At 44.4% G+C, this 23,016-nt stretch overlaps 1 protein-coding gene across 4 annotated transcripts in view; it reads right to left on the minus strand.

Annotated features, from left to right (window-relative positions):
• LOC108669414 (supervillin) overlaps window positions 1–19,396 on the minus strand; it is a 36,800-nt gene extending 17,404 nt beyond the window's left edge. The window contains exons 1-2 of one of the 4 annotated variants that reach the window (XM_047879581.1): window positions 19,034–19,396; window positions 16,375–16,968 (exon numbers count right to left, since the gene is read on the minus strand). In XM_047879581.1, the coding sequence (XP_047735537.1) occupies window positions 16,375–16,968; window positions 19,034–19,080 (641 nt within the window). In that variant the 5' untranslated portion in view covers window positions 19,081–19,396. Of the gene's footprint in view, window positions 1–11,132; window positions 11,476–16,244; window positions 16,268–16,374; window positions 16,972–19,033 lie in introns of those variants that run through there. The other 3 variants (XM_018156736.2, XM_018156737.2, XM_018156739.2) reach the window with 3 other exon arrangements.
• Between the last annotated feature and the right edge of the window lie 3,620 nt (window positions 19,397–23,016).

A 23,016-nucleotide genomic window follows, 5' to 3' on the forward strand; every position in this document is an offset into this window, starting at 1 on the left:
CGTACAGAGAACCAGGTTGCGGCGACACTGTTGAAGATAATCAATTAGGTCTTTGCCTCATAACAAAACAAGATTACAACCATTAACTAATTGTCATATATGAACGTATTATAGAAATAAAACGTAAATGAATTTCAAAAGAATAAACATGAAGACGACTAAGTTTCTAAACGTGTACCTAAGTATCGCGTTTCTTGACCAAAATTAACTTAGCTTCGAGGGCGTCGATGGCGCCATCAAAAGTGTTTTTATGGGCATGCAAAATTTGAAGTAGCGCGGCGATCTAAAGTTTCTAGTCTAAATATAGAGGACCTGGACGCATTCCTGTGGCAAACTGCGAGATACCGGCCATGCCAACGTGCTAGCAAATTATTCACATAGACATCTACGAATAACACAATAATTAATAAATAGATAATACAATAAGTCCGTATACTATAGAATTTTCCAAAATACTTTCCTATTGGACCCCAATTAACCGCCGATTCCAACCAGGTAGCAAAGAATTTTTTAACATATGCACGTTGAAGGACGATACCAATGTACCAAAAAGTCTGACAACGGTTCTTTTATACTGCACTGCACTGCCTGGACGCAGTGGTTCACCACAGCATTGACACGAACATCACAGACACAGTGGTTCACCACAGCATTGACACGAACATCACCGCACTGGAGCGAGTAGCGACGTGGAGTCGTGGTTCCGTCATGGGTTCCAGGCGTGCGAGTCGACAAGAAGAAGTTTTACCAATGCCAGCACGACCTTGCTTCCTAAAGCGGCACCATGATTAGTTGCTCAAACCACCGTGAAACTAGGGGAAGTTCTGCTTCGTGTTGCACGAGTAATGCTAATAACAAAAGAACCTCTGCATGAATCTTTATTTCATGACATCGAAAAATGCAGTCATAGAATAATTACAAATATCACAGAACAAAAGTAGGTAGAAGTTGCCAGTCGAGCGACAGGACAATTCAATTGCGCCCACAAAAGAAGAGGTCGCAATCCATCCTGAAGAGTCATGCATTATTCACGAGAAACCCTTAACAAATTTACGCTTAATTTGTGTATAACCTGACACTTGACGTGTTCAAGTGGGACCTGTAAATCTGGTTACATGCTGGAGACATCACGTGTGCCTCCGGTCAGCGTCAGAGATAAAACACGACGCACGTCACTTGAAAATTCAGCGGCAGAAAAGACCACGCAAACGTGACCGATTTCTGACAGCGATAGATGGCGGGTAAAATAAATTAGCCTTCGAAGTACGGCCAATGTAATTCTTCGACAGGCTTCGGAAAGCGAACTATCTGGTAGTTGTTGTCGCGCGTCAGGCTGGTGCCACCTACTGCTTGTGTAAAATCCAAGGCGTTCACAATTATAGGTAGTCACATACCAGAATAAACGGATCATAATAAAATCAAAAAAGCTAGTCCCTGACTAAACGTTAAAAAAAAGTCCCTGGCTAAACGTTAAAAAGCAAAAAAAGTCCCTGGCTAAACATTACGGGACTTGCACGACAGCTTCCGCTTTCATGCGACGTTGCACGAGATCAAGTCACGCTTCTCGGACGCTACGGCGAGCTCAGTATTAAATGTTGCAATGCAATAATCTTCCCAATAAAAACTATCAACTTTAGAAAATTGATCACCATTAACTACGTTACATTCTTAATTTATGAAGTATTTATTTAGGGAATGTCAGGTAAAAATAAAACGAAACCAACCCAAAGCTATGTTGTGACAGCCTCGTATGAGAGAGAGGAGTAATTCATACCTTGGATTCATTTTATTTTCCCTAAAAACTTCTGAACTCGAGTTCCGATAAGCCAACAGTTGCAGTACAATAATCGAGATACAATTGAGCAGTAGGTTAGTGACCTTAAACATCGTAAATATTATGGCATAGCAATTAATGCAGGTATAATATATCACATTAAATCCCTTGTCGAAGAAACAGCCTCGCCAATTACACAGACATCGATGTGAGACGATGCCAGCAGAAAAAAAAAAAATCTGCCAGGCTCAGACGGCCCGCCGACGAAAACACATTTAGAAAAGCGCCAGGTTTTGTCGTGTCTGGACGTCGGAAAACAGCGACTGGCGGCACGAACAACAAACCCGTGATACGTGTGTGCAGCGCGTGGCGTGTCCCACGTTTACGTGTGTGCAGCGCGTGGCGTGTCCCACGTTTACGTGTGTGCAGCGCGTGACGTGTCCCACGTTTACGTGTGTGCAGCGCGTGGCGTGTCCCACGTTTACGTGTGTGCAGCGCGTGACGTGTCCCACGTGTACGTGTGTGCAGCGCGTGAAGTGTCGCACGTGTACGTGTGTGCAGCGCGTGACGTGTCCCACGTGTACGTGTGTGCAGCGCGTGGCGTGTCCCACGTGTACGTGTGTGCAGCGCGTGGCGTGTCAGCTCAGGGCTGACACTGAACCACCACGTGTACGTGTGTGCAGAAAATGACGTGTCAGCTCAGGGCTGACACTGAACCACCACGTGTACGTGTGTGCAGCGCATGACGTGTCAGCTCAGGGCTGACACTGAACCACCACGTGTACGTGTGTGCAGAAAATGACGTGTCAGCTCAGGGCTGACACTGAACAACACCGTGCACTCAAGTATTGCGTACAATACATATGAGTGATGACGATGTACGATGCACGCCATGTAAGAAGTCAGCAAAACGAAATCAGGAAAGTACTTCATATATCTGCATGTTCAGGTCATGAGCGGACTGTGCATCGTGCGACAAAGAAAATAATATTCAGTATTTGAATTGCGGCTAACATTTTTATTCACCGTTAGGTATAAAAATTGCGATGAATCAAGCCTAAGACAATTCAAAATTGGCGAACATCATGCATCATCATGTATAAACGCTGCACCTAATGGCGCACATCGTTATCATGTATCGTATTGTGTATGCATGCTCGTCCGTGTATCCATCAGCTCCTGCCTATTATACAGATAACATTAGTTTTTTTACACGGGGAGATGTGGACACAACCCATAGCTCGCAGCGAGCGGCAGCCGCATTCATCAAGCTGTCGAGGCTGACGATAGAAATGTCAGGTGTGGATACCATCCCGTGCTGCTTGTGTCGGTACACTTGCATGGGGTGTGTGTGTACTTGTGTGCAGTGCATACAGTTGAGGCGTGTACTTGTAAAGGGTATTTAGTATTTACGTATAAAGTGTTCATCGGAAAAAGTGTTCGTTGAATGCGTATAAACTATAAAGTATTCGTGAGAAAAAATGTTCGTTGAATACGTATAAAGTATTGGTGGGAAAAAGTGTTCGTTGAATACGTATAAAGTGTTGGTGGGAAAAAGTGTTCGTTGAATACGTATAGTGTTCGTCGGAAAAAAGTGTTCGTTGAATACGTATAAAATGTTCGTCGGTTCGTCATGAGACCTACAATAGGCTTGCAGACATGGGAAACATGTCCATTTTGTGAGGCATGTGAGGCCTACTTTAGGCACCAGGGAACCAAACTAGTAAGGCCCACTATATGCCTCTATTTGTAAGGCCAACTCAAGCATATCAGTACCCGCAGAAAGTTCTGGCATGGCGCCCGCGTTCTGAAGCTGCAGCGCTACAGCGCAGGAAATATGCAGCGGACGACGTTACACTCCGAGAGGCCTTCAATGTCGCTGTGCTCTGTATCGTTCCAGTGCGCATGTGCACAGCAAAGTCCCGTGCACAGGTGCGCAAAAATGTTCCAGTGTTCAGGTGCACAGCAAAGTCCCGTGCGCAGGTGCGCAAAAATGTTCCAGTGCGCGGGTGCGCAGTACAGTTCCAATGTTCAGGGGCCATAATAACAAAATTCGCTAAGTGAACGTAAGTACTTACGCTCTATTTTCTTGCCTATGGTGGATTTTGCTTGGAAGGCCGTCAATGATTGGCTGATGAACTTACGATCTCAACTTTTCTTGAAAGTATAGGCCCAGGTGCACAGCTAAGTCCCAGTGCGCTGGTGCGCAACAATATTCCAGTGCACAGTTCTGTTCATGCTCAAGCACGTACTGGACATTTCATCGCAGTGTCTCGTTGTCGTCAACACGCGCGGTGTTTTTCAACAAACTATCGACCTGAAGCAACGTGAGCTTAGAAATGAATTTGCAGGCTAAGTGACAATGCAATGTTCGGAGAACGATGAAAGGAAGAAGCAAAGGAATAACAAAATTCTATTCAATATTCGTGACTTCAAATCGGGAACTGTTTAAGGAATCAACAAAATGATTCTACTATAGAAAGTCTTGCTCAACTGGGGGCGAATAGAGAGCGGATCAGGAAATGAAAGTGACTCAACATCAACACCCACCGCATCAGCCGCCATCATCAACACCACCGCATCAGCCGCCAACATCAACACCGCCGCATCAGCCGCCAACATCAACACCGCCGCATCAACGTCGAGCAAGTAACAAAGCAGTTAACCCACTAAAAATGAGTGAATTTTTGTCCAAATTGCGATGTAATTCATGCCATTGTGTGGGTAATTCTGATCCAATTTGACCCCGAAAAAATGGCCTATTAATGTTATGACCACTTTCTGCTGCATCCCCTAGGCCACCTGTAAGTCGGTGCTGCCTTGTGCCGAAATTCATCTCCCAAAACATTGAAGTACCTCAGTATCAGGTGCTGGTTTCTCGTCTGTGATTAGCTAGTTTATCTTGAAAAGCCGTCGGTGATTATCTGACGGATTTATAAACTCGTAACCAATTTATCTCTACTTCTATAATTTATTTATCGTAATCAAAATCTTATGTAATAAATCCAGTAAATGGGAGAAATAATACGATAGAGAATACCTCGCGCCGACTGAACAGTACAGGTAATATTTTTTTGTTGCTTGATAATCACTTCTAACTGAGAATATAATACTCCGTGATACAAAATTAACACGTTAAACACGACAAAGCAACGACCGGCCAGTAACCAATTACCGAGGATCATACAGCGCACCTAGACTCGGATACAGAGAACACCGCTAGAACCGGCACTATACAACACACGACTAAAAATACAACAAAAAACGTAACCGCCATGTAGGCAGAGTCCGAGCAATAGGAGAAGTCTATTGATCAAACTGTCTTTTGTTACGACGGCGAAGTTAATTCCCTGCAGTGGTCAATGACAGAGGATGGACCGAGTCACGCCGCGGTAACGTTCCTCCCACGGCGGATCACTTCAAGAACTCTACAGATACGTTGCAGTAACTATATACTGAAAGCCCATAAGACTGTTTAACAGAGACGCGAAAATATCTACTAAAAGTATTTACCATAGGTATGGAAATATCATGCTGAAATCTCTGAGTATTTAATAGAGACATGGGAAAACCTAATAAAATCTCAAAAGTCCTAACAGATACGCGGAAATATCTACTAATATATCACAAAATTAATTAACGGGAAAAGGGTCCCTGTAAACTCAGTTAACACTAACTAGACTCACTAGCAACGCACGGATACTAATACCTAACTTAGACTGCCAATATCATGTCTGACCTTTAGGATGCTGTAAGTTTCGTTGTATTGTTTGCTGTTCACTGCAACTCAGATGTCATACACAGTCTGACGTATGGTATGCTATATCATTTGCTGCATTTCGTTGACATAACAGAATGTTTAATGCTAGAATATTGAACACTTTGTCGGTTCACGACAGCGTCGCGGCGATGTTGCCTTCGAACATTGAGGCTGCCTGTTCCAGTATCTGCGGATAAGACGAGATCGAGGAGCTGAGGGCACGTTTAGAAGATGAGACCTGCAACTGTTCGCGTACCAACGCAGGCAACAAACCACATTCAGGCTTTCAGCAAATAAAATATGCTTCAGTTATCGCAAAACGTTAAAGGATTCAAAGCGGTTCACTTAACCTAAATGTGAAGCTTACAGCAACGAACATATTCCAAAATACCATCACGCCGATAATACTTTTATTTGTAAGGAAAATTTACAGATTTGTGACGGAATTACGCCCGACGCTACTACCGCTATTATTTTCAAAAAATTATCAAACATTTAGAGAACGGCAACCACCCTCCCCCTATACCCTACAAACATCGGACCAAACTTAAGCCCCGTCCACACGTTCAAACTTATCGTCAGTCTTGCATGTCATGCCAGGTTTGAGCGATTTTGACGGAAGACTGAAGAGCGTCCACACTCCACACGCTCAAACTTTCCTTCAGTTTTTAGTGCGTTCGCGACAATGGAGGAGGCAGTGCTGCTCGCTGTAGTGAGCGCAGTTTGTGCCACCATAATTAGGTTAAAGCGATGCAAACGTACGCGGTGGTCCCGAAAATGGTTTTAAAAAATACCACAATGAGGTTTGATAGACAGCATCCCTACCAGCACCAGACAGCATTGACGACTTCATTTTGGCACATTCTTTTCGATAAAGAGTTTATTTTCTTCGTTACAAAGTCTCTGTTCGCTGTATGATCAACTTCTTTGCACTTAGCGATCAATGCCGCATAGGCCAGTGCTCTCTTGTTCTTAACTCCTTGTCACTAGCTTTTTGATCGAATTTACCATAAACATGGGAAACTACGATATAACTCCATAAACTCACCAAAGTAAATCGTGAAACCAGTGTCGGATATCCTGGGATATGAAAAACTAGAGCTAGCGAGAAACATTGTCACAGCTCGCATCATCAATATAGACTGAGATAGAGTAAAAGTTTGACCAATTAGTCGGTTGCCCGTCCACACGCTCAAACTTATCGTCAGTCTTGCATGAACCCAAAGGTCTCGCCCGTCCGTCTTTTCCAGGTTTGTCAAATCTCAAACTCCGCCCACCCGTCATGCAAGACGTCAAACTTCGAGCGTCCACACGCTCCGTCTTGTCGTCAAACTTGGCATGACATGCAAGACTGACGATAAGTTTGAGCGTGTGGACGGGGCTTTAGGCTCATAGATTGCAACGATCATCGTAAGTTCTCTGATAGCAATAGACATCTTCCAATCCCCTAAGATACTCCCACACCTACAACTCCAATTATTTGTTGATGCAGTTACGACGGTCGTAACTGTTCTTGCGTACAGCAGCTGCAGGAGCAGACGTGCTTTGCTACCGCGATTATGCTTTGGAAAATCTCAGATGAAAGCCAGACTTCTTTCAGCGGCGCGAGTTCTATTGTCAATACAAACATAACTCTACGTTGGTTACTTGCACACAAGTGGTGGGAATCGCGTAAAAGAGCAAAGATGAAATTGGAAGGACAATAAAATATTTAAACAAATCTTTAAGTTATCCTAAAATGAAAATGTCATTTCGAACCTATGTGAAACTTGAGTGCTCTGAACCACCATAGTAACAATCTCGCGGCAGTATAGCATCCTTTCCGCTGCAGCAATTATGCGACAGCAGCAGTCAAGTAGCAGCAGCAGACACGCGGCAATCGTGTAGCAGCAACATCCATGCAGCATATCCTGACTGGCCTCACCAGAATCATGTTACCTGCAACACGATCTGTTCGGGTGTACAGAGCTCACTGTACGACACACTGAGCACCACACGGAGTACAGTACACTGAACGGCAACAGTGTACAACACACGGTTCACGAAATATGTACTAAAGTAAAACTCTTCATACCAGGTACTGATCACGGTACAGGGATCACTTCTTACAGCCACTGAAGGCAACACGTCGAACTATGCGTTATGCACGTAACTCTTACCCCACGCAAATCACACCCACAGTGGCCGTGCTATGCTAAAAAACTCATGGTTTACTAAGAGAACTCATCTTTTTTAGCAAATATACGCGAGTTTATTGGTTAAGTGCACGAAGAGGTTTATTCCGTTGTCCCTATAAGCGGCAAGTCAGTTGAAGAAGAAGCATTTTGATTCACTGCTCTTGAGACCCAAGAGGATTACAACTTTCGTTTTTAGGACATCTTATTGCTCAATAAAATTGTTCAAGGCTCACTATTTACCGAACGATGGGCATTATGCTACAACTACTTGATGGGTCAATATGCAGTCAATGAAGAGATAACAATAAAAATTTAATGAAAAAGCAGGCTATGTGTACTAAGACGAATGATCTATAGACTAGACGACTGATGGTGCCAATAAGGCGAGTCCGGTGTACACCATTAGTTCGGTATTCATGTAAAGACATGAGTAATTAGGAGTACTGTACTATAGTTTGGGCTCAAGAGTTATGAAGGACGACGCTCTACGTACTATATGGGCATCGTACACGCGACAATTAAGAAGACTGCTCGTAAACACGCACGACTCCCAGCAAATAAGGTGGGCCTTATTAGTGATCAACCCTCTACCTACTAATTCAGACATCACACAAGCAAAGAAGACATACCCAAGTACGCGCATAGCAAGATATGTTGAGAGTGTTAGTGACCTAGTCTCAACAAAGTCATAAAGGTACGACACTTTCGATAGGTTTGAGGGCTTCATTTGAATAAACTACATAGTATTAAATAATTAAATACAGATTGTAAGCTTACATATAGCTGACAAAATAAGTGACTCAGTCTCTGGAAACTTATAGGGGTTGCACATCAAGTTCTATGACAGGTAGAGGACGGGATGAGCGGCCTTGTCAGAATCACGTATACAGTCCTGGGACAGGCAGAGGACGGAGTGAGCGGCTCTGTCAGAATCACGTATACAGTCCTGGGACAGGCAGAGGACGGAGTGAGCGGTCCTGTCAGAATCACGTATACAGTCCTGGGACAGGCAGAGGACGGGGTGAGCGGCTCTGTCAGAATCACGTATACAATCCTGGGACAGGCAGAGGACGGGGTGAGCGGTCCTGTCAGAATCACGTATACAGTCCTGGGACAGGCAGAGGACGGGGAAACCCGTCTAGATGTTATCACAGGAGTGACTCCATTAGAGACTGAGCGGACACAATACCAGCTGATAACCTGGGAAATTTAGTGTATACTGTTAGCGCACACACATCAACGCGTGTACACTCTTGCCTGTAAACGTGCTTATACTAGTTGCTGAGACACTCGTATCGTACTCAGCAGTTCTACTGGGTAATATTGCTCGGCAGCATTTCTCGGCACCATAACACCACTTCACCTTCCCCAGAATCAACAGTAGAAATGTTGATCTTTACATTTACAATTAAATGCCGGAATGAGAGAGCGGTAACACACAATACCAGGTATTGCATCGAAGCTCTTGCACTACACGAGAATTTCCTAGCAACACAGGTGGTTGTCTCAGGAGACATGCGGGTGTTGATCAACAGATGATAGACCAACAGGTGGTTAGCGAACAGGTGCTCGGTCAACAGGTGGCTTCACATCCCGCAAGTCAACAGCGGTGACAGCAGATATGCGGGCAGAAACAACTTACACGAGGCGTGTAACATCCATACGAGCGTTGAGAGATCATACGGGCGTTCATACACGCGTTGAGATTTCATACGGGCGCTCATACACGCGTTAAGATATCATACGAGCGTTCATACACGCGTTGAGAGATTATACGGGCGTTCATACACGCGTTGAGAGATCATTCTAGCGTTCATACACGCGTTGAGATTTTATACGAGCGTTCATACACGCGTTGAGAGATCATTCTAGCGTTCATACACGCGTTGAGATTTTATACGAGCGTTCATACACGCGTAGTGAGATCATACGAGTGTTCATACACGCGTTGAGATCATACGAGCGTTCATACACGCGTTGAGATCATACGAGCGTTCATACACGCGTTGAGATCATACGAGTGTTCACACACGCGTTGAGATTTCATACGAGCGTTCATACACGCGTTGAGAGATCATACGAGTGTTCATACACGCGTTGAGATCATACGAGCGTTCATACATGCGTTGAGAGATCATACGAGCGTTCACACACGCGTTGGGATCATACGGGCGTTCATACACGCGTAGAGATCGTACGGGCGTTCATACACGCGTAGAGAGATCATACGAGCGTTCATACACGCGTTGAGATCATACGAGTGTTCACACACGCGTTGAGATTTCACGAGCGTTAATCCACACGTTGAGATTTTATACGAGCGTTCATACACGCGTTGAGAGATCATACGAGTGTTCATACACGCGTTGAGATCATACGAGCGTTCATACACGCGTTGAGATCATACGACATACACGCGTTGAGAGATCATACGAGTGTTCATACACGCGTTGAGATCATACGAGCGTTCATACACGCGTTGAGATCATACGAGCGTTCATACACGCGTTGAGATCATACGAGCGTTCATACACGCGTTGAGATCATACGAGTGCATACACGGCCATTACTTCTGCTGATGCAAGCATCGCAAAAAAAGCCTCAGAGTTTGCGAAAACATCCCTTCCCCGCGCTGAAGTTAACGTCGTTACGAATTCAAACTAAACTAAAACCAAACCTGCCAACAAAATAACGACATACTGAAACAAAGCAGAAAACAACTCTTTTATTTACTGGGAATTTTTTTTTCCTAAAAAAATAGGGTATTCTTATCAGACCGGTGAAAGAGGCACGCTTGTTTACGCCACTGTATGCGTGGTGCAGTACCGTGAATGAGGCAGCACACGGGGATTCATGAAGAAAAATGCAACCAACACACGGGATGTATGAGATTGATGTACAGCTATCCCACGACTACGACTATCCTACGACTACGACCATCCCACGACTACGACTATCCCACGATTACGACTATCCCACGACTACGACTATCCCACGACTACGACTATCCCACGACTACGACTATCCCACGACTACGACTATCCAACGACTACGACTATCCCACGACTACGACTATCCTACGACTACGACTATCCCACGACTACGACCATCCCACGACTACGACTATCCCACGACTACGACTATCCCACGACTACGACTATCCCACGACTACGACACGACTATCCTACGACTACGACTATCCTACGACTATGACTATCCCACGACTACGACTATCCTACGAATTACACGTAAACGCGCCTGAGAATTGAGAAAGATTTCTACACGACAGTTGCCTGTACGTCGGCATGACTAAGCCCCAGGAAGTGCAGAGCTTAGCAACAAACTACATCATAACCCTAGAGGACAATAGCGAACAATGGAGGACAATTATTGTGCACTAGATGACCAGGCAGCAACTCACCTGTGCTGGCCGCCGCTTCCTCTGCCGTGCCGCTGCCATTATTTTCCTTACAAGTCTCAAATTCTTTCAAATCATCATATGACTTATGGTTTTATTTCACTATAAATGATTTATTTGTACGGTAGTGAAAAGTCTTCTACAAGGGCGTTTGATTTATTTTAAATCAGCATTGTAGTTCGTTAGCACCTATGGACAAGGAGCTCGTGGTGGTTAAACAAAGCCGGTGACCGTGAGCGGTAGACGAGTAAACGCTGTGTATAAAATACCGCGAGAAAAATCACGAAGATGTTCGTACAGTCGAGAAGCAGCGCAGAGCTCGAGCACTGCTCACCTCCCGCGAGCGCGGCTCAGGCGCTAGTGACACCTGCACCGGCAGGACCCGAGTCTAGCGATCAGCTGAGGGGGTAGGGGAGGGGGGGTAGTGCCTTCCTCCGCTCCCCCCCCGCCCTCAGCTACAGCCACACAGCCACGTGATCCCTTCTGGCCTCACCACCATGCCATCAGTTCTCCATCACTACCACCACTGTAACGCCGCTACTGCACTATCATCACCACAACATCACTACTTCAAATACTACCACTACATCATCATCATTCCTCACCATCACCAGTCGTACGATCACCACCACATCTGCGCAACCACAAAAAATACCAAGAGAGAAAATACCAAAAGCGAATGAGCTGCGAGAGGGTAACAGTACTAATGAGGGCAACAAAAGCAACGAGGGTAAGAGGCACAGAGGATAACTGTGTACTGAGCGCTGACACCTGTCAGCTCTGAGCTGAATTCAGTTCACATATTCATACGTTTTTACCGTTTCGTGTTGACACTTTCAAAACACAAACATGCCATCACTTGCACTTCCTGAAGCAACTCCATATAGATGTTTCTGTAACATAAGCACATACTGACAATACGGACACATACTATGACACCACATTTTGGCACGACGGACAAACACTGGCACTCAGGCGTTGGAGTCTTAGCACAGCCCATTCAAAAAACAGCGTTTCAGACCACTGACCACATCAAGTAGATATAAAATATCCCGTTACTAAATGACGAAAAAGTGTCATAAACGAGACATCAATAGAGCATGGGAACTGGAAGCAAGCGACGCAGGAGGTTGCTTCCGTTCCGGACTGTCTTATCAACAGCAACATCCTTAGTGGAGCAGCAGCTGGCCTCACCGCATCCCAGCAGCTGGCCTCACCACATCGCTGCAGCTGGCCTCACCGCATCCCAGCAGCTGGCCTCACCACATCGCTGCAGCTGGCCTCACCACATCCCTGCAGCTGGCCTCACCACATCCCTGCAGCTGGCCTCACCACATCCCTGCAGCTGGCCTCACCACAACCGACTATCGTGATGAGGTGCAAGACATCATACTGAGGTCCTTTACCCAAAGCACGAAATATTTAAATCAGGAAGATGCAGCCATCGCACTTATTCAAGGCCGTAATCAATCAGATGCAGCCATCGCACTTCTTCAATTAGTTGCGATCATGCAAGAAAACGACATGAAAAATATTTCAGCAATAAGTTGTATTATTATTAGGTGACCGAAGCTCATTATAAACTTGCTTAGAAGTCGATGTCTTCGTGTAAAACTGGAAGCCATTTCAATATTATGTTAATTAGAAACCAGAACTATAGTATAGTATGCAATAGCAATTATAGCATAGTATAGTTAGACGATAGTCGACAACCGCTGGGTGAGGAGTTGAGAGATTCAACAGACTCGATCGCTCGAGAAAACAGATATGAACTCTAGCAAAAACAGTCTATTGCTTGGAAAGACTGTCTCGATCGCTTGAAGGAACAGACTAGATCGCTTGAGAACAGAATCGATCATTCGACGAAATAGACTCGATCGCTCGAGGAAACGGTTTTTTTCTCTGGTGAACAAGTTTTGTATCATCGGTAGAAATTCGTGACCGAATCGACGGTTGTTGAGTAATTTTTCATTGCTTGTAACAGGCAGTCATAGATCACCAACCATTTCCCATAATTCGTTCAGTGTGCCGTTTCACGGTCTATATAATGATAAGCAAGATTCCTCACTTTGGTCATGTTGGAGCAAGAACCGAGCGACTGCCTGTTACAAGCAAGGAACAATTACCCATAAACCGTCGATTAGGTCACGGATTTCTACCGATGACACAAAACTTGTTCACCAGACAAAACCCGTAAAAAAAGAAATAAAAAAAACAAAAATGAAAACACGCAAGTTTTTAAAACCAACGAGTAGAGCGCACATACTGCCGAGGCGAGGAAACTTCCTCCTGCGAGGACGATAATTCAATGGACTTCGGGAGCCCTCATGAGGGCGAGAACTAGAGGGTCGGTAAGAGAGCAGACGACCTCATTGCTGTCAGTGGAGAGGTCGAGTTGCGTCGTATTGCTGCCTGCAGCGCCGACCACGCAAAAACCAACGGCAAAAGATCTTCACATTCCGCATTTGAGGTGGCGGAGAGGCAAGCCGCGTGCGACGGGGCGGCACGAAGGAACGTACTATGACACTCAATGTTTTACTGAACCCAGCAGAATTCACCCGTTGAAATGGTGTCATATAACGAACACTAGAGGCGCAAAATTCATAGGAGATATAACAAACTATCTTATTATCGAGTTTTTTTAAACTTAATTCATTTTTAAGCCTGAGAAAATGAGCAAGTTTATCTAATAAAAATTAGAGAATGATTAGAAAAAACTCAACACGTGAGCTGGTGAGCGATGTCTTTCAAAGGAAGCCTGAGAGACGAGGCGCCAGCGGGAGCGACGGTTGTATTGTTTCGTGCGTCATGAATAATTGATTGTGTGCAGCCACACGGTTAATATTCAGAGACGACCTCCATTGTTCAGTGGCAGTGGAAGTTTTCAATGTTACTAAGTGCGGACGACATAGGATAAGATGAGAGATAGCAATAAGCCTGATGTCCAGCGATCGACCAGGAAACGAGCGGCAAACAATAGAGCACTCGCGCGGACTACGTCATCTCGAGCGCATCTCAGGACGTCTATAAGAAGAACGCGTCCACACGCACGTCATTCCTCGTCTCTGGCCGAGGCAATACGTTAATGAGGGAGCATTTCTACGCAGAGCCGATCATTCCTCGTCTCTGGCCGAGGCAATAAGTTAATGAGGGAGCATTTCTACGCAGAGTCGAGATAGCGTTGCGCATTTGGAGTCTCACGAAGGGCAGCGCTGCAGCTGGATGAGCAGAGTGCCACAGCAACGCTGTGTGTCACTCAGCAACGTGTCTCTGCTCGATATTTCAAATCTCCTCTGCAAGATCTTTTAATTTTTGTGTTGCGAAATTCGTAATTTATTTAGGAATTATTTGCGTCTCATATTTATTAGGTTCAAAAGTGTCTCCTCCGTATTTTCATGTTTCGTCGAGATTATTGTTCTGCAATGAACAGCATACATTTAAGCTCGGTCTACTATTTTTATGACTATACCATACCACGTATAGGGGTTACTTAACAACACCGAATGCTCCATTCTGTTGCTCCATATGTAGAGCATGAGGAGATATCATTAACATGTTCATGTATTGTGCGTGGAGAATGTTCCTGCCATGTCATGGTGCACAGACAATAAAGTTGTACGTTGTATTACAAGAAAGCGCTATTAGAAGCGCGCCACAATGACAGACTTGCTTCTATTCGTCAAATCCTCGACAGCTATGACAAGAGGAGCAAGGATGCCATTGTGTGCAAGGAGGAGGAGAAGGAGACAGTAGGACCAGCCGCTATTGTCCTGACAAAATACGTGGTCGTCACCTCAATGTCACGCTCCTTCATGGGGCACTCAATACCATTGAAGACAATAACACAATATGCCAATTACAACACGTGACCAATCACTTTCTGACTCTTCGGTAACGCGGGAACTTTCTTCGGTAACTTTTCCCCACACAGTGAAAGTTTGATCTCCATAAAGTTTTAGTCCGGGACTTGATCAGGGCTACATTTAAAGTCGTAATCAACGCAACCGGAGAATGTTTCGTAAATGTTTATTCGTGAGTTAATCTATAAAGAACACTCGGTTAGAAATGCGATCCAGAAACGTACAAAGTAAAATATGCCGAATATCTTCGCAATTTTTCATTTTGAAATAATTTAGAATAATTAATTAAAAAGAATTTTAGATTGAATTCATCGCAACAATACGTAGGGCCAACAGTGCAGTTTTTATTAATGAGAGCAGAATGCCAACATCCATGAACGAACGTCACAACAAGCGCTGCAACGTACTTGAATGAAGATAATTAGTAACGAATGCAACTAGTAACGAGTGTAACTAGTAACCAGAGTAATTATTAATGAGTGGAAATAGTAACAAGTAGTACAAGTAAAAAGGGACAAAAGTAACAAGTGACAAAAGTAGCAAGTAAGAAAAGTAACAAGTAACTAGTTAGCAAGTCGATCGGAAGCAACTATACTTGCACCTGAACGACCAGGCGTGAGGTTTGCAGCCACAGTAAAGCTCATACTCAGAAAGCTTTGTGTTGAACACACAATGCAAGAGGTTCCAAAACATCCCTGCTCCGGCATGCACGCATACCGCTTCATATACGTTTTCCTGGGACGTCTCAACTCGTTCAAGCTTGGATTCTTCTACCACATCTAATTTATTTACTTTGATATTCTGATTCAATTTAGACTAGACTTTTTCTTTGATAACATAAAGTGAGGATTAAGAGTGTAAGCATGAGAGTGAGCTCAGTATCAGTGGCAGTCGCACGTACTGCATTACTGATGAAGGTGTGACTCACGAACCAAGAGCAATGATCGCGTCATTGTTTAGATAAGACTTTGATATCCCGGTTTGGGCTGCGACCGTGACACACGTAAGCACTATGTGTCAAGGAATAGCTGGCATATTAGCATATACCTACCATATGACCTTAAATTAAAGTAACATTCTGAAATGTTATACTGTCCTCCTACGCTGTGATACCCTGAACAAGATATAGGGCTGAAATGTGCTGCACAATCGCTTGTAGTAAAATACCGCACATAGAACAAAATATGGAACTTAACAGCGTTACGAGGAAGGTACAGCAAATTGTCTATTATGATACTGACACTCATGGACGTACCTGACATTGAGGGAGCCGTTGCCAGCAGGCGGCGCAGTAAGCTGACAAATCATCCATGAACATACCTGACATTGAGGGAGCCGTTGCCAGCAGGCGGCGCAGTAAGCTGACAAATCATCTATGGACATACCTGACATTGAGGGAGCCGTTGCCAGCAGGTAGGTCAGGAGGATGAGACTTGGTCGGAGTTTTTTGATCGGACGTGAACTTCTTCCTGAAGATGGGGCTCTGGCTGAGGATCTGAGTGGCGTTGAGCTCAGACGTGGCCAGAGTAACTCTGTGGGACGCAACGCAGCCATCGACGGTAGTTTTTGGTCGAATGACAACATCAGCAGACGTGGCATCGTCGGGAGGACCATCCAGCACGTCTTCAAGTCCCACTGTGTCTTCTTTGCCCTCATCCTCATTTGAATCGTCAACAGAAGCTACGTTATTTTCAGCATCGTCGTCCGTGAGTTTAGACGACGCCGTTGAGTCGTGGTCGTCATCGGAGTCACCTGTCGCTTGGGACGAAGCATCTTCCTTTAGGTCTGAGGTATCCCTCTTTAGATGTAAGGGGTCTGCCACCAGGTCTGAAGTGTCAGGTGCCAAGTCTGAAGTATCTGCCGCCAGGTCTAAGGTGTCTGCCGGCAGACCTGACGTGTCCTTAGTGAGGGCTGGAGTGTAGATGGACGACAAGTGTTGGAGATTTTCGGAAGACGGCGAGTTCTTCTCGTCCAGCAAACTGCTGCAAAGCAAGAAAAGCATAACATCGTTATCAAGCTTCAGTGAAAAGATTAAAGTCTCCACAAATATAATACACAATAAGGTAATGCAAACATCTTTTTGAACTGATTTTTCAACTTGGTTTGAATAGATAATAACAAGAAATGAATGCTAGGTACGGACCGAAGAGAAAGATGCTGGAAAAATGTAAACTAGATCATTACGCAGGATCAAAAATTATGAAAAGGACAACAAATAAATTTTCCGTTTCAGCGCGACACTATAGCTCCGTGGCCAAGTTTGCTACGGTTTATGTATAATTCTAAACTAAAATAGCTTCTCCACGTGTTGGAGGATGTCGAAGTACCAAAGGATGGCTATCAATGCAGGAGAAGCTGTGGTGGCGGAATGAAGGCACCCAGACGGCAGTAGTTGGTCAGACAGACGGCGTCAAGTTACAGCTCGTGACACGCACCTCAGAAGTGTACCTTACTGATGCCATCAACACAGACACTGAGCGCGGGGATTCTGCGCGTTCAGTGTGTATAGGGTGTTCGATATTTACAAGTACAGTGTAACCTGTGTAGTAACTGTGTAACCTGTGCACAGTGTGCAGGTAATATATAACTTATATGGGCGCTGCGTAACTCAAGTCGCTGTGCAACAAGAATACGGTAATACAATTTACGGTGCTACAAGTACAGCACTGCACTGCACATCACTGTGCAAAAATTGCACGACCGTATAAGGTTATAAGGTACTGTGCAACTGTACAGCACTTGTACTTCGTAACAATTAAGAAGGAGTATGAGGTACTTAGCAAGAAGTGCGCCGTACTCTACCTCGCGCGGTATCTCCATCACTTCCACCAACATGTCACTGCAGGCCTAGGCAAAAGATAGACCATCTAAGCCAATGCACACAAACCTTCGTCTTATAGCGCAAGTACAGAGATGCACACGAAGACTGCGTGCGTTATAGCTGTAAAGTGAAGACAGTATAGTGAAGATCAACCACGCAAAGCATAGAGCGCTCTGGATTTTTTTCATGAAAAGTTCACTTCTCACCTGATAACCTATGTCTACTTCATGCGACAAGCTGTGACGAAGAGATAAACTTGTAATGACGTGACCGGTATGCAACGTCACGCAGTAGCCCGCTTCAAAATAACGCTCACCAGTTACGTCGCCTCGCGGTATATATAGCGTTGGTTGTTTAGTATTACGAGTTCGTTGCTGCCTGCGATGAGTCGCGCTAGCGTTGGTTCGGTCCAGCAATGGTTTGTAATTAAGCATAAATTCGCATTAGCAAAAGTTGCGGCTACTGTTAGGAAAAGAATGCAGCGTTGACCGCACGACAACATATACCAGTGGGCCTTGGTACATTAGTACATACATTCGGCTCGTCGCATCAGCATCGTAAGTGTATATAAATGCCTCGTCAATAATGCTTAATATTAAAACTTTTGCGTTGGACTCGTATACCAAGATTCGTTCTGACCAAAGGCATATAAAGTCACCGTCACTCCATTATGCTTCGATTACGTACAATCATTGGTAATTCTGAGCTCGACAAACAACGTTGAGTAACTTTACCTCCGCTTCAAAAGGCTTAATAACTGTAGGAGGCAGAAAAGCCATAAATTATGCTAATACCTGATAAGACACAATGAGTTTAGTGGTTCAGCTAACCCATTATTCATGCTGCATGCGATCACCTTAGAACACTCCTGCTCTACCAGACATTATCCTGGATAAGACGTATTTGGCCGGCCACGACATCAGAGGTTAGAGCTTCATAAATAATCGATTATAATTTTGTCTGACAGACTCAAACGACGCAGGGGTTGTGAACTCGAGAGTTGAGTTACATACGTTTAGCTTCGATTAGAAATTCTAATCGTTTACGCCATAAAACTATGATAAAAAAGCCAACGTTCTGAGCCTTTCAAATGTTTTTAAGTTATTCTGAAGCCAGCAAGTAGTGTTAACAGAACCAAATTAAGCTGAAAACGTGAGGTAGGAGAAATTCAAGTGTCTATGGTTTTCATGAATCGCTAAACAAGTGTCCGAAGTTCAACTTACTTGGACCGCGAGAGCGGAGGGGGAGTGGAAGCTTCGGAGGAGCTCATGGTTACTGAAGACCGGAGCGTTGATGACAAGCCGGTACTGCGGACTGGATAGTCCAGACGCTAACACGAGTACGGCGCTCTCATGGTGCTCGCGTACGGTGTTGTTGATATCATAGAACTTCAATGTGTTGAACAAATGTCTATTCTGGATATTGACTCGAATGAACAATGTTCTTATTTCAAATGAACATAATCGTATTTACATTTTTGCTTGACAGCGGGTCCAATAAACAATGTTCTTTCAATTGAACATTTTTGTCTTTCACACTCGGTAGAAACTTCGTCTGTTCCAAGAGGAGGTAAGAACCAATCAGCATGGAAGCACTGCAGCAATAATAAGGCCACTAGCTGGAACGTAGGGTAAATTGCGTTGAAGATTTTATACAATGAAATTAATGTATACATCTTGGATTTGCCTCATGAAATTACATTAAAGAATCTATTTTAGAATATAAGCGCGATATAAAACCAAAACCATTACGTAAATCGGTGTATGCCACCATAGCCATGATGCAGCGTGCTGTATGCCAGCACAGCCATGATGCAGCGTGCTGTAGCCAACACAACGTTGACATTGAATTAAACGTTGTTAGTTTGAATCATCGTTAAATACACGTTGTTTTAACGTATTTTTCCTGTAGCATGGGAAGCCTCATTGATTGCAGCAGCGTTATAGCAACACTGAATGCAGCACAGGAGCCCGTATGGAGGCTCAGGTGTTCGATCGTTCATCTCATGGCGCGACGAACTTGGCAGGTGGTGCAGGTGGTGGTGCAGGTGGTAGTGCAGGTGATGATGGTGATGCTGGTAAAGCTGGTGGTGCTGGTGGTGCAGGTGGTGCTGGTGGTACTTAAATGTAAGCAGGTGGTGGTATATGTGTAGTGGAAGGCATGCGGTATTTGTGGTTTGTTTTATAATAGAGGCAAGTAGTGCAAAAAGTTCGGTTGCGTTGCGATTTTGAGAGGCCTGTGAAGCCAGCATGTTGTTTAGACGGCTGGTGATGTTGCAGCCATGTATTGCTGGAGACATCATCACAGTTACTGGACGTGCCTCTTATTCCTACACACTGATACAGATGATGGCCTCAGCCTCATCGCTGTTATTGGCCTCACATGGAGAACACGCAACGTCCGCATGAGTGCGCCTCGCAGCTGCATGTTCTTGACACCGGTGCAGTGCTGTGGCACTACAGCGCAGCTGTGGCTCGCCCCCACATGTTTGTACCAGCAATAACTCATTTCCCTCCGCATTGGAAACGTATTTCCTTCTGTATTGAAAACCAAGTTTTCCCTCATTGTAGGAAAATGAAGAGCATCTTGTACGCAGCTTATTTAGGGCAAGACACGGAAATTTTAATGACTAAACGCAGGATTCGGTGACACGCTAAATACTTTCTATGTCATTACGACGTGAATACAAGATCTGGTTTGACTCATTATAAATCGTGCGGCTTGCAGCAAAATCAAAAATGTTCTTCGTTACAATGAAAAATTACAAGAAAAATAACTTGAGGACCATCTATCAGCATTACAGAGCAAACTTCAGCGTGGCGGAGTGTCAGCATGATAGAGCAAGTGTCAGGACGGCAGACCCGGTGTCAGCGAATAACTTAGGGACCAACTGTTAGCATCGCAGCGCATACAGGACGGCAGAGCAACATCATATGTGCTGTTGGTGCAACACATGAGGCTGGGTCGACACACAAGTGTGGCCCGGGAGCTCAGCACGCAGCTGGAACACGCGCGATTTACAAGGCAGAAGTTGTTCACAGCTTTTATGGAGGCCTAACTGCTTTATTCACAACTGCCATTGAGACAACACCTGCACACTGCCACCCAAACTCTGCTTCTCACACTCTCTTCTTCCATCTCACCTACTCGAAACATTCATTCGCGCTCCCCGTACAATTTCAAAAAATAATAGCAATATTTAGCCAGAGCGACTTTCGAAATTATATTAAATAGTGCCGGTAAATTATTCGGAATTATAACACTAGTAACATGTTAACCCAGTGAAACATTCGGGGAGCAGCTTAGCACGGCGCAACAGGTTAACCCGCTGCACCAAGTTAACCGCGGGAGTATAAAATTTACCTGATTGAAATTTAACCCCGATTCGAATGTAATTAGTTCGGCAAGTTAACCCACACTAACATGTTGATCCGATGCAGCAGGTTAATCCCGCTATCTGGTCCAAAATATTCCCCGTTATTGTTAGCCCAAGATACTTCGTTGTACACATTCAGCGTCATCTGCAACAACATGCAGTGACTGCTCACTGTTGAAAATCAGTCAACAGCTGCCAGACAATTCTTTGTGTGTAATCTTAATAACCCTTTGTCTCGAGATGAAATAAACAATAGGCAATGCTTTTCGCGTCACTAGGCCTGGTAACGAGAGTTACCGCTTGTAGACAAAGGGTTATAACAGAGTAATGCAAACAAATTAGTCTAGCATCACGAAATAAAGAGAATGCCCATATTACCTGTACTGACATTATTCATCAACAATAACTTCGCAGGGGGACTCGTGAGACCAACTTGTGCTGGATGCGTGACATGGGGGCAAATATGACTGAACAAATGGTGCGTTTAAGCAACGTATGAATAACGTACAGATAATTCCGTATATGAACAAAGTGTACGCAATGCGTACGGCGGATAGAGCCCAATTATGCAGGAGCAATTTGGTATATAATGCTCTTCGATTCAACCTCAAAACTGGTCACAAAATTTCCTTCTTTTAACAAGACAACAGCTGCCATTATTTTCATCAAAAGAAGCAAACGTCATAAAAATCAGACTTGTTATTCATCCGACATTTAGAGTTGGTATACTGAACAGAGAAATGCATTCTTTATAAGAAAGCCAACACTGCAAAAACCTCGTCTGCATCAAATCACGGGCCGCCAATATTTAAATTAAGTCTGGCTGACATACCATGACTCATCGACATATTACATTCACAAACACGATACCTAAAACAAAGGAGCCTGCAAAAGCCCTTAAGAAAGTCTGGGCAATAAATCGGAGCAGCGGATGGCGTAATGAGACCCAATGAAGAGCATTTGTGTAGCTCGGCAGCGGCCTGTGTAGCGGTGAGATGTTTATGACACAAGGAGCTCTCTCGCATTATCGACCACGCAATCAATGTAAGCCTCATCAGCACACGAACGAAGGCTAAATTAGACGGGAAGCTGTGTGAGTAGATGGCGTATCGACCGGCATGTGCAATATCTGGATGGGCTACAACCGCTTCTCTTGTGGATGACATCTTCATTGATCTACGACATTGATTGTTTAAGGAACACAAGTATTTATATTAGGATGATACTTTGTACGGCACATGCGTATATCAGGTACTGCCACTGAGTATGTACTAGAATATTTATTTACCTGCCACTTCCGTACTGCAATATTTTTTATTGATAGCCCCGTGCGCTGTCCTAGAAATACCCTAAAAAAGCATAAGACATCTTCCCGAAATCAAGATAGCTGAGCTCTGAATAAAACGTTGGAATAGACTACGGAGAACTGAACTATATCTACTCAGCTAACAATGTTGTCTTGTCCCGCTGAACAAGAAACGGTCTACGTTGAAGCGTTTTCTCTTCGTGTGGCTCAGCACAGGCGCCCTCAAAACTAAATGCTATCGGGGAAAACATCAACAAAAAATGATTACCCAGAAATTGTATCGAAGCTAAAAAAGAGCTCGTGTTTTGAGGGGTTGCATTTACTATGAAGTTTTATTGACAGTGTGCGTAAATATTGGAGAATTTATTTAAAGGTATTTCTATGTATCTGCGTAAGCAAATCGATGAACCGTAAGATAAATATACAATTGAGGCGAGCATAATCTCAAACTCTAATGTTATCGTGAGTGCCATCACAAGGAAAACCTGTCGCTCTGAACATGGAGACATCCACGTATCCTAGTA

The sequence above is a fragment of the Hyalella azteca genome, unplaced genomic scaffold (genome assembly GCF_000764305.2).
Source record: "Hyalella azteca isolate HAZT.00-mixed unplaced genomic scaffold, Hazt_2.0.2 contig3354, whole genome shotgun sequence".
Classification (NCBI taxonomy): Eukaryota; Metazoa; Arthropoda; class Malacostraca; order Amphipoda; family Hyalellidae; genus Hyalella; species Hyalella azteca.